Source organism: Labeo rohita, chromosome 1, assembly GCF_022985175.1.
Source record: "Labeo rohita strain BAU-BD-2019 chromosome 1, IGBB_LRoh.1.0, whole genome shotgun sequence".
NCBI lineage: Eukaryota > Metazoa > Chordata > Actinopteri > Cypriniformes > Cyprinidae > Labeo > Labeo rohita.
The window spans coordinates 33,043,412-33,056,319 of record NC_066869.1 but is presented as its reverse complement, the minus strand read 5'-3'; the positions used below and the strand labels follow the sequence as shown (position 1 = coordinate 33,056,319).

At 35.7% G+C, this 12,908-nt stretch overlaps 1 protein-coding gene across 1 annotated transcript in view; it reads right to left on the bottom strand.

Annotated features, from left to right (window-relative positions):
• Positions 1 to 232: 232 nt before the first annotated feature.
• Positions 233 to 12,908, bottom strand: part of fhdc1 (FH2 domain containing 1) — a 33,285-nt gene continuing 20,609 nt past the window's right edge. The window contains exons 3-12 of the mRNA XM_051117753.1: positions 11,269 to 11,330; positions 9,161 to 9,263; positions 7,838 to 7,923; positions 7,637 to 7,737; positions 6,872 to 6,942; positions 6,528 to 6,635; positions 6,300 to 6,370; positions 6,038 to 6,155; positions 4,525 to 4,689; positions 233 to 4,346 (exon numbers count right to left, since the gene is read on the bottom strand). Coding sequence (XP_050973710.1) covers positions 2,214 to 4,346; positions 4,525 to 4,689; positions 6,038 to 6,155; positions 6,300 to 6,370; positions 6,528 to 6,635; positions 6,872 to 6,942; positions 7,637 to 7,737; positions 7,838 to 7,923; positions 9,161 to 9,263; positions 11,269 to 11,330 — 3,018 coding nt within the window. The 3' untranslated portion in view covers positions 233 to 2,213. The remainder of the gene's footprint in view (positions 4,347 to 4,524; positions 4,690 to 6,037; positions 6,156 to 6,299; positions 6,371 to 6,527; positions 6,636 to 6,871; positions 6,943 to 7,636; positions 7,738 to 7,837; positions 7,924 to 9,160; positions 9,264 to 11,268; positions 11,331 to 12,908) is intronic.

Genomic DNA, 12,908 nt, shown 5'->3' with positions numbered 1-12,908 from the left:
TTTTTGTTTGTAGTACTATGCTTCATTTACATCTCTCCCTTTACCTCTCACACACCCACACAACTAAACACTGGGTGTGGTTCAACTCAAAAAAAAAAAAGTTACCATTGTCAAAACCAAACCATGGCTAACTAAATAAATAAGCACTCCATATACCGTAGCTAAATATTAATAATCCTTTTTTCCTCACAAAATAAACATATCGCTGTAATTCACAATCAGTGAACTGAAATATTCTTAATGTAGTTTCACATATTTTATTGATTAGCTTATATTGATTGTAATTCTACAATCACAGAGGACAGGGCTCAGAAATAACATTCAAAATAGAAAATTCAAGCAATATCAATAAAAGGTACAACACATTGACATATATGCCCAACTGACTGGACCAATGCACATCAGGTTTAATTTCAAAGTTATAGCTTTAAATGGTTTTGCTCCAAATTTTGCAAGTTTTTTTGGGGGGTTAAACTCCTATCTACTGCTGGAAAAAAGATTCCATTGTGTAAGACTTTACCATGTTGCCATGGATGCATTCTAAAGCATGTTAACCAATCAGCGCTAAGCATACAGATATGCCAATACATAAACCCTTCTAAGAACAAAAAAAGGCATTATACATTGTAACTGAGGTACACCTGCAGAACTTTGTGAAAAGCCAATGATTCACTTGATGAGTGAGCCATCAGAATATAAGAACCAGAGGTGGCAAATATGATTCTAGAGGTAGAAATAAGGATTTTTGTGTTGCCATAATGTGAAATCAGCATTGATTTCATCAGCTGACAACAATCTATCAATGTTTACCTATTTATACTTGTTTTGTATTTGTATTTATAATAATAATCATTTTTTTATATTATTTATGTCCTCCCTCACCAACACGGTGGGTGCTTGAGACGGAGTAGACACATATAGAAGGGTAAAAGCATGTAAAAGCCTTCCTGTGCACCAAATACTCTTGGCGTCTGGTTCATATTGCACATCTTTTACCACTGTATTAATCACCAATAATTATGCTTGACCAGTAACACTTTACATTATGGTTCAATTTGTTGCATTTAGTTAATGCATTAGGTATCTAATACTAACAATGACCAACACATTTTATAGCATTTATTATATTATTTCATGTTAATTTATTAGTATACTATTGTTCGTTGTTAATTCATGTTTATTCATAATACATTAACTAATGTTACAAGTGTTGTGATTAATGTTTAGAACCTTACTGTAAAGTGTTTTAATTCTAACACTGATTTGTTCATTTCAAGCAGATACTGTGGGAATATTTGATGCATACAGTGTATGTGCTTTCTCAAAAGTTTGAGCTTTTCCTCTAGCACCAGGTTTTGCCACTCCCGGTTAACAGTATGGCTTTAAAAAGAAAGAGATAGCAGTATATTCACAGAAAAGTCACAAATACAGTGTCATCAGCAGCAAGACAGTGTACAGCAGCATGTACCCTGCATGAAAGGCAAATTGAAAACAAGCAACTCAGCAGCAAAGATTTTGAACATATCCAAAAACATCACTGGCGAGGTGTCTTCAAATTACTAGCTGTAGTACTCATTGCATCAGCTACACTAAGGTGTATTTGGATAACATTCATAGACATATTCATCAAATAGTCTTCAGCTTGATTTGTCATCATGCACATAAAACGTTCAGGTGAAATGTGGATGAATCTTTGAGTGTTCATGAAGCTGTTTTAATGGAAATACTACCCTAGTAAACAGTACTACATTTACATTTACTACATATAATATAAAATAACAAAGCAAGCATATGTATATACGACAAATTGTCTTCTATTTTATTTGTTCTCAGCAATTTGTGAGAACAGCTCACAAGATCTTTGTAGAATTAATATAGATTATAAAATATAGGGTTGATCTAAGACTAATTACAATTTGTGATTGATGTATTTTCTGTGACAGTTGATGATGTGTCAGCTATATGTAAAAAAGGCCATCAAAACCATCCTTGTGTGGATGTGGAAGTGCTACTAAATGTGCTGTCAAATGGTGACAGTAGCTCATTCTTGAATCTCTTACTGAGGATCCAGCGACATAACTTCAGCTACATTTTAAAGGCGTAGATACATTCAGAATAATTTAAGAGGCTTTCGTGCCTCTTCAATATATGCAGAACATTTTGATCATCCTTGTTTAACATTGCTTTTAGAGCCACTGTGTAAAATGTCCACTCTACTTCCATGTGGGTTTGTTGGTCCTGCTCGAGATGGAGTCTCTAATCTGTGTGGATCTCTCTGAGAAACTGCTACTTTTAAGGGGGTGCTCTCGTCCAGACTGTGGGGAAGGTGTGTCACTGCTTCGATTGGAAGCCCGTACGCTCTGAACCCTCCTAATAGACCCCCCAAGTTTATCCTCACTCCTTGGCAAAGGTCCGCTACTCACAGAGTCCGTTCTACCACCAGGCAATCTCTGAGAGCTAGCTCTGGCTAAGCTCTTTGATGGTGTTCCTGTTACAGCTGGTGAGGGCAAGTCTTTTTTAGATCTGGAAGAAGATGCCACAGTGTTGCGAGCAAAGCTCGGCAAAGGCGAAGAACTTTTCACGGTGCTGCTGGGACTGTCAGGTGTACCTCCTTCTGAGGTACCTTGGGCCTGGGCCTGGGCCTGAGCTTGGGCCAGGGCACGCATTGTAGAACGACACATCTTTTCCTCTGGTGCTGGTTTTGAAATGTTACGAACGGGTCTGGAATTGGTTTTCTTGATGGAGGGTCTGTGTTGAGTCAAGTCCCTTGACCATCGAGAGTTGCTTGGTGTTGCTCCTCTTTGAACCCTGGGATCCTCTGGAGGTAGACTTGAATGTCGTGCAGGTCTACCTTGCCTTTCGCCTCTCCTGGCTGGCATGCTTTGGTCACGAAGTGGACGTCTAGGTTCAGTGTTCTCATATCCAGCAGGTTTTTCAACTTTCCTCATGCTGCTACTAGAGCGATTCTGCCTTGTAATGGGCACCACCTTGCGCATGTTCTGAGTCTCGGTTGGTGTGAGGGTTCTTGTGGGACGGCTGGCATGAGCAGTTACTTTGGATGAAGTCCTGGCTTTGACAAGTGTTGTTTTGGGGCTACCGGTCTGGACTGCTTTCTCGCCAACTTTTCGCCCTTCAGCTGTGTCACAGCTATCTGTCTCTGCTTCTTCAGTAGTTACAGAAGGACTGAATGATTCTGGACATGCTTGATTGACCCTTCCTGCGATCAGCTCTTCACCTGATGTGGAAACAAAATGACAATCGGTGGACTCAAAGTTGGAGGAAAGGGAATTGGTGTCCTGAATAACTCTTGGAAAGCTGGCATCCTGTGACTTAAGTTCAGATTTTTCTTTTATGATAGGAGAACTCTCAATCTCAGAACAGTCCAACACAATGGAACAATCCGTTTCAGTGCAGTCCATGACATACAACGCAGGTTTCTTACTGGACATAGAGGGATCCAGCGGCAAAGGGGTGTCACAAGTTGTTGAGGAAAAGGTACTAGTGTCTGCTTCCTCCCTCTGTGATGAGATCCTTGTGTCATTCCATACTTTTTCTGGCTTAGGTCTTTCCTCAGAACTCCTGCTAGATGGTGGTGTATCAAGGACAAATGCTCTGGGAGAGTCTTCTTCCCTTTCCAGATCTGTTACAAACACATTCTGGTTGTCCATAGAAACATGACTGTTATTATTGATCTGGCTGGTTATCTCAAATGGTTGAAGGCCAGTAACTAGTTTGTGTTTCTCCACAGAAACATTCATGTGTCCAACATTTTGACCAGGTGTCCCCTGAAAGACATGTTTGGGGTTACTCAACTGAGGTGTAACTCCACCTTCAGAGAGAGAACTGTAATTATTATTATTGTAGGGATCATTGTTCATGTTGTGTCCAAAATTTGAGTATCTAGCTAAAGGACTGATGGGTTCTGTCTCAGCCTTTGGTGAAGTTGCCAGCTTCTCTTGGTAAACCTGACTCTGTGGACCCAGCTCCCTGTTATCATCCTGTAAGACAAGCCATGCCATGGTCTTTCGTTGATGGTTCCTGGTTGGTCGTGGCAGGCTGCTGAATTTTGTGTGGTCACTTGGTGAAGACCCAGATATCAGCTCTGTGTGATGGTAACGGCGGGCACTAGCCGAGCGCCCCAACGGACTGTGGGGGCTTTGAGGTCTTGACTGAAGCAGGAAGTCCAGGAGGCCTTCTTTGGTTAGGATGTCAACATCATTTTCACTGCTGCTGCGACCAAAACCACCTGCCTCAGTATTGGCTGCACCCCAGGCACACCGTCTCTCCTCCAGCTCCCGTAAGCGTCGCTGTCTAGCTTCCTCCTTTAGTTCCCTGTCCCGGTTGTCCTACAGAAGAGTGGATAAGATGTCACTATAGGAGCTTGTGTTCACTAATATATGATCTGTAGCATTCATAAATTCCTTAATGATGTCTTGACAAATAAACTTGTAATTATTTTATATTAAATTATTACATTTTTTAAATGCATTTGCACTTTTGCAAGTTTGTCAGTGTGATATGTACCTTTACAGCTTTTTTGAACTTTAGGCAGAAATCTTGGAAAATTCTAAAGCACTCGTCCAGTTTGAAGGTGTCTTTGTCTTCACAGAAGAAGTCAATGAGGGCATTACCCTCTTTGCGCAAGTCCAGCCTGCGATGTTTAAGGTCCTGCAGGGCCTGTGTAGAGCTCTAACAAATAAGGAGAAAGCAGGTCAGTCATTTTTTGAAAATGCATATTTAAAAAAAAAAAAAAGAAAGGTAAAACAATATATACAAATACTATAAATCTATTGAAACATAAAGAAAAAACCATATCTATAAGATGTTGTAAACAATAATTACAATATGCCCGAAAAGGAGTGGGATAAAGCAAAAGATTATTATATTTCCCACCCCTTATACATTTATATAATGTTCCAGTATACCTTTTATAATTACATCTGTATATATATTATTATTCCTTACAAAATAACTTATCTACTGTAAATTAAACAGCAACCAAATGTTCATCTTATCATGAACAACCCATCACCCTATAATCAACCATCCTAATGTAATCAAAATTATAACCCACCTTCACAGTCACAATCAATACTCTCTTTTGTAATGTACATATCGAATGTAAGTTAGTTTTGTAGGTATTTCCCCAGTGTATTACATAAAATATGCATTGATTTATTGTCCTAAATATGTTTTGCTTTATTCAATATTGCTATGGTCTTTGCCAATTTTGCATTGACATGTTTTATTTGTGGTTTTCAGCAGATTTTGTCTAAAAAATAAAGAAACTTATTTTTATATACTCTTTCTATACTTATGTTTTCAATTCTACTTGAGGGTTTGTTTAATATTTTCCAAACAACATAATATTTGTTTTGCTTATATTTAATAACAATTTGTTTACATTAAACCAATGGTTGGATTTATTAATTTCTTTTGTTATCACTTCCAAGAGCTTCTGTAAATTATCCCTAAAACAGAAAATATGTTTATCATCAGCAAATAAAATAAATTTTAGTCTCTTTGATACTCTGGACTTCATTGATATAAATTATAAACAGTTTTGGACCTAAAACCGATCCCTGTGGTATACCACAAGTTATGTTCATGTATGTAGATTTATGTTCAGCAGTTTCCACAAATTGCTGCCTGTTTCTTACTACTCACCCAATTCAATCTAACCCCTCTAATGCCATACATCTCTAGTTTGTGTATTAAAATATCTTGATTTATGGTGTCAAATGCTTTCTTTAAGTCTATGAAAATTCCCACTACATATTTCTTCTTATCTATACCATTTGTAATTTCCTTAGTTAGTTCTCAATTAGTGCCAAAGATGTTGATCTGTTTTTTCTAAATCCATATTGACTATCTAGAAGGCTGTGTGTTTCAATGCAATTATAAACATGTAAAAAATTCTTTCAATCCATTATAGCAAATAAAATGAACATAAAGCCAATAGAAATTAGAAAAAAAAACTTTTAGGACAAAAACATACTCTACTATGGAATTCTAATTGAGGGAATGATTCATTTACCTCCAGAAATGGATCCAGCTGCTTTTGCAGCTCATCGTCATCCTGAATCTTCTGTTCCAAGGAACGTGTTTTGACATAGAGAGAGGAAAACTCTCCTTCTATATTTTCTACTGAAATTCTACAACAATAAAAATGTAAGCAAGTTAGAGAACTTAATTTAAGGTGTTCTAAAGTTTCTTAAAATAATGAAATGGTTATTATTTGGAGAAGCTACCTTCCACTTTTGTTTGCAATATGCTTCAGAAACTAATATTGTTGTTACCTGGCTGCGCTCTGTACATGCGTTAGCTTCTCTGGAAACTTCAAAAGGGCCTCATCCTTTTTCTCTGCTTCCTTTGTAAGAAAAGTTAAAGAAAAATCCAATGCAAGTCAATGCAGTTTTTAAAAAAAATACTGATGTTATCACAATGGCTGTTTTCCTGAAACATTTACAAAAATGTATTAGTAAATCCGGAAAAAACTACAGTGCATCTGGTTCTGTCCTACTTACTAGTGCCACAAAATGGAGCAGGTTCATGCCAGGCTTGTTGGCCTTCGTGTCAGCCAGAGAGAGAAGTGAAGACAGTTTGAAGCCCACAGCATTGCCTGCATAGCCTCCCTATGAAAACACAGAGAACATCAGTCAATGTCTGTTCAATGCTGTAAAAGTCACCAACTCTTCCTGACTTAAAAATGTCAGGGAATGTTTTGGAGGAATAGTTGAAAGAAAAGGGCAAAGGTGAAAAGAGGACTGGGGGAAATGTCCACAAAAAAGGGGGAAGATGAGGGGTAAAGGGTAAGAAACACTGAAAAGACAATAAATGGAGAAAAGGCTAGAGACAGAGAGAGACTTACTGCATTCATGATATTTCCTGCTTGGAGAACCAAGTGTAGAATGGCATGGAGCTCTTCACAAGTCATTAGTTCTGTGGAATAATCAATAGAAACTGAATAATCACAGGCCACTCTAAACGCTATTACTATCCTTCAACACTCAGCACTCTAAATGCTTGTACTATGCTTCCTACTGTCTACAGACTAAGATATTTAAAGGAAATCTGAACACTTGATGCCACATTTAAGCTAGAAAAAAGTGCTGACAGCATGCTCTACCGTATAGTTCAGAATAGTAATGCGAGGTTAATAAAACTCATTTTAAGTTTTGCTAAAGGCTCCCAGCATCAACGTAATGATTAATGGAGTGCCATATCTTTACGTTTCAGTACTGTTGAGGAAAGGTCATGAGCCATTGGTTTCTGAGGCTAATACAGGCACAGCTGAGTGACAGAAAATAACTCAGCAAAATGCACTCAACAAGAATTGAATCCTGCTAAAGGTTCATTAGTGTTTATCGGTCCACACTTGACAGCAGATCTTTTAAAAGTGGTGAAATAGTACGTCAAATTACAGGGGCTGATGAGTTTGTGTACAAGAGCGAGCATGAGATGACTAGTTTTTCCCCCAATAACCTACAGTATGGTCCACAGAGGTAAATAAAAATATAAATGACTCCTCAAAATGTTTGCCTTAGCTAAAAAAGATGACAAGTACTACTCTAGATAAAAGAAAAAGAAATCCTCAAAAATATGATAAAAACGTCACAACTCAGTACGTTCTTACCTTCAGTAGCCTGACGCACAATGTTAATCTCACGACTCATGGCCGCACATGATGGAACAAACTCTTCCTGAAGTACCATAGCCTCAATACGCACATCAAAGCTTTAAAAATGAACAAACAATAATAACTGACCTGCCTTTTGATAGGTATTATGAAATCTTAGATTTGTATTTCATAAGAGGGATCTTGTGCATCTCTTACCGTGGCACTTGAATCAGCAGGAACATGAAGGAATCAACAAGCGTCAGCTTGTTTGGGTCTCCTTTGAATTCCTTCAGTCTCTTCACCTAGTGAATATATGTGATTTAAATCCAAACAGAAAGCATGTGTAGATGTCAAATATATTTGCACCATTTTTAATTTATCTGTTGATTGGATTAATTGCAGATGCAAAATTTTCCGTGTTTTAATACAGAATCCTTTGCTGGCATCTAACAATTAATGTTAATTATTAAAGCACTAATAATTTAATAGCATTGGTAAATTAATATTTAGCAAACAGCAAACTTAATGTCAATTTTTTATACTGTATATTATGTTGTGATGAAAATAGTATACATTTTAACTTCTGCCATTTATCAATTACTGTATATAACAGATAATTATTAGCATTGGTATCAGAATTTTAAAGTTGGTAAATTTATACCTCAACACAGACCTATTCTTTTAATTAAGATTATAGATAGTGCCAAGTACAGGCTCTTTTTAACAATAAATAAATAAATTATAATTAATTACTAAAAAAAATGTTGTTACTTGAAATAAAGCTGAAATAAAACAAATTATAAATATTAGCTAACACAATGTATACTTAAGCAAAAAAATAATAAAAACTAGAAATGTTGCCTTGGCTACTAATTTAAATTAAATAAGTTACTAATAAAATAAGTACTAAAATTACAAAAAATGAAAGAGATATAAATATTAATAGAAATAGAAAATAAAAATATACAAAAAAACTGAAAAGTGACACAATTACTTAAAAGTAATACTAAAAAAACGAATAAAATAAAATAAACTAATGAAAAACTAAACTAAATTAAAAATGAAAACAACAAAAAAATAATTCAAAATGTTAATAAATACTAAAAAAATAAGACTTAAATAGCACTCGACCCTGGTACACCATGGTATTGCATTTCATTGAGTGGAGAGTCTGAATTTGTGACCACATACATCACTTAGTACATCAGCATGTCACTGCATGCTGATATCAAAATCATGTTTTGCTGTAATGATTATTTATTACATGAGTTGTCATTTGATGTTGTCTGGGATACATTAGGATGCATTAATGCAGCAAATACACTACAAATACAATGTGGCAATATGCATCTCTGACTGCCAGCAAATGTGGTTTGAGGGATTTAATACATTTGTTTTTAATACACGTTGTATATCATTTACTCTCTCTATATATTGCTGTCTATTTGTAATGAGGCAGATGTTAACAGCATATCCCATACACCAAAAATAGAGAGCTATAGACAAATATGTTGTGCAGGTAAGCTCTAGAAATCTCACCTCTTCTGCTTCAGGTAGAAGTTTGAGCAGTTCTTTCAGTGGTTCAGCTCCATATTGCTTGCTGTTGCCCAGACTAATGTCTTCTACTATTGCATGGTTGGACCTGAGGGAGAAAAACAGAATAATATAAAACAGACTATTAATTTTTGGCTGTGCCTGAGCCATGTAAGTGGTCAGCTTAGACAGTACATGAAATGAACCCTTGTAGGATACTTCAGTGTATGATCCAAAGAACAACAGAGAAAAAAAAAATTTACCTTCACAAGGATGTGTGTTATGTTTATACTTGTATAATGCAGGTATTTTGGGTCCCACTTCATATTGGAAGTCCTTAATACCATATAATAGCAAATACACTAGCTCTGTGAAGTCTGTGTCATAATAGCAATAAACTAAGAATTTAGATGGAATGATTCCAATTAATTGGCCTACAGATTATAAAGAATAAATAAACTACTTAGTAGTTCATTAAGTTACTGCACAAATCTAAACAAATTACAGTGTGCACAAATCCCCATTACTAAACAGATATAAAAATGTTTAAAATCCAACATTAAAAAAAAATCATAGATCATTATTATTGATGAAAAATATTATAATTTAACCTTAGAATTGTTGAGATGGAATAAATCTCACAAATGATAATGATGTTCAGATTAGAATATTAATTATATTTAGTGATATGGTCAAGGGGAAAGGATCTTACACTGCATTTTACTTAATATACCCTGTTGTAGTTAAAGGGTTATTTCACTTAAAAATGAAAATTCTGTCATCTTTTACTCATACTCAGGTTGTTCTAAACCTGTACAAGTTTCTTTCTTCTGTTGAACACAGAAGATATTATGAACAATGTTGGTAACCAAACAGCTGACAGTAGCCATTTTTCATCCTTCAACAAAAAGTTTGGAACAATACTAGGGTGAATAAATGATCATGGAATTTTCATATTTTGGTTGAACTATCCTTTTAAATACACCTAGTAACATAAAGGGATTTTAAAATACACACACATAGCCACAAACAAAATGATTTTTAACAATTTATCTATTGATTTACTGACTGATTGCCAAAAGTGACCACATGCTGTTTTCTACAGCACATTTTAGCTGTTTTGTTACAGGACTATTTCTCTTTAAAAAAACACTAAATGAATATGTCTCTAAACAAAGACTCATTCAAATATGAATAAGTCGAAAGGTGTAAAAATGTTGCATTTTCAATGCATTCGTAATTTACATTCGGAATGTCCGGGACTAATTGTAACATTGTCTCCTGCATGAGTGACTCAACTCAATGAGTGAAGTGAATGTGACTCACACCATCTACTATACATGATCACTCACACACACACAGATTAAACACAAACATCGAAGACAAACAAATATGACATAACTAACTGATCACAGAAAAATTTGCATAATTATTTAAAGTCATGCAGCATTTAAGGTTGAAATACCTGTTCAAAAATAAACAAAAATCCTGTTTACACAAGACACATCCACCTTTGCCCACTGCACCTTGCGAAAAGTCTGACGTAAACTTTTCTTGTTTTATCCTTTTTCAATTTAAATTGGCCATTGAATACCGACAACATACCTGTCACACCCCTGTGGACTGTTTGTGTTGGTTTCTCCCTTCTGTGCCCATATATGGTTTTTCCTGTTCCTGTCCTTGTTAAGTCATTATTAGTTAATCACCCTCACCTGTCCTTGTATCATTAGCACCCCTATATAAGTTGTATTCAGTTCAGTGTTGTTTGTCTGATATTAAGGTTATGTTGGTGTTTTTTTCTCCTGCTGTTCCTGGCTGAATTTACCTACTGAGGATTTTATTAAAGACTCGTTGTTATATTTCATCTTTGTAGGTCTCCTCCTACACACAACTGTGACAATCCCTTGTGTCTTTCTTTATTTGTAACTAGTTCTTGTCATAGTGAATGTATACGGAATCCTCATGTGAACTTCTAAGTATCAATCAGAACCTGAAAGCTATTGATCTTTACACAAGAGCATCGGCTTTCCTTTGACCATCAGATCGTATTTCTGTGCTGGAGCACATGCACTGCACACATAGGTTTTAACACATGTTGACACTGAGACACTTACTTCTTGAACTGTTTGAGGAAAATTCCAATGTTCATTCCTCTCTTGGAGTCCAAGATGCTGATCTGGAAAAACAGAGGAAAGGTGGTAATTAAAACAGATGGAAAGATACACAAAGGACAGACTGTGTGTGTTTTAGCAGGGATGTAATTCCCATTCAAATTTTTGGCCTTCAGGTTTTTGTGGCACGTTGATTTGAATGCAGCTTCCAAATAAATAAAACTGGTATCTTTGATGTTGCAATATGTAAAAGAAAAGTGAGGTAAACTTTATTTTACAGTGTCTTTGTTACACATTGCATATACTTTATAATATCATATTAATATAATAGATTATACATAATTACTAATGTAACTAAACCTTAATCCTAAACCCTATATCTATAGCAAGTACATTGTTTTATAGTAAGTTTGCAGTCTGTAACTTTCTTTGTGTTCATAATTTTCTAAATTTATATGAGTACATCAAGAATCCATTTTCCAAACCGTGGTTTTGCCTTATCCTGAATCACTACGGTACACCTATAATAAGTTTTTTTATATATATTCTGACTATTTTAGATTTTAGTTCTGGTAGAAACCCACTACTTGCATGACTCGTCATAGACATAAACAGAGACAAGTAGCTCCAGCTACAATGTTTTTCTGCAAAACGCATGCCGTTCTAAAGCACCAAAAGTTACGGACTGCAGCTTTAATTACTGAGTAAATAAATGTAGAATTACACTGTAACAAGGACACCTTAAAAAAGGTCAGATTTTCAGAACAGTGGCACTCAATAAGGTGTTTTCGGTGTCTCAGTATTCAGTTTGTGGTGTGCTTTATGAACACAAAGCACTCCATGTTTACTTTGGTGCCACATTTGTTTTTCCAAACATTTCTGGCTTCTGCAAGTTACCATACAAACTGAGCAGAGTGACACTGGATGAACGGAAAATAAAAACGGGATGATCTGAAAGATCTGAAAAAAGCCTTCTAACTGTACCAGTAACTGGACCAGACTGGAATGCAACATAAAAGTGAACAACTTACAAAAGAAACATATATCATAATAAAATTAAACCTTTTATGATGATGATGATGATGATGATTATTATTTATAGAAAAATAGTTCTAATTTTACGTGTTAGTTCTAATATCAAGGACACACTAAATGAAAACTGTATCACTAATATTAAAGGGGTGGTTGATTGTGAGTTCAGTTTTTAACTTTAGTGTGTAATGTTGCTGTTTTAGCATAAACAATATCTGCAAACTTACGACGCTGAAAGTTTAATGCAAACAGAGATATTGTCTTTTAAAATTATGGCAGTTTAATCCCTACAAATATGGCTAATATTCTCTGGGTCTCATTCGGGCTTAAATTCATAAGCAATATTGCCGACGGCATTATTGACAAAACAACTGAAGTGCATGTCGCTGAGGTGAGGGCCGTGACGTTTCTGCACGTGCACTAGGCGGTTTGCAAATCACAACGCTGGGCCAGCTAACCAATCTGAGCCCATTGCGTATTTCTGAGGGAGGGGCTTTATAAAACCAGGAAATCAACAGAGCGTTCATAGGAAAAGGGACAGATCGGTGTAGAATACAGGTAAATTGTGTGAAAAATAATGTTTTTTTTTTTTTTTTTAAACGAAGCATTGA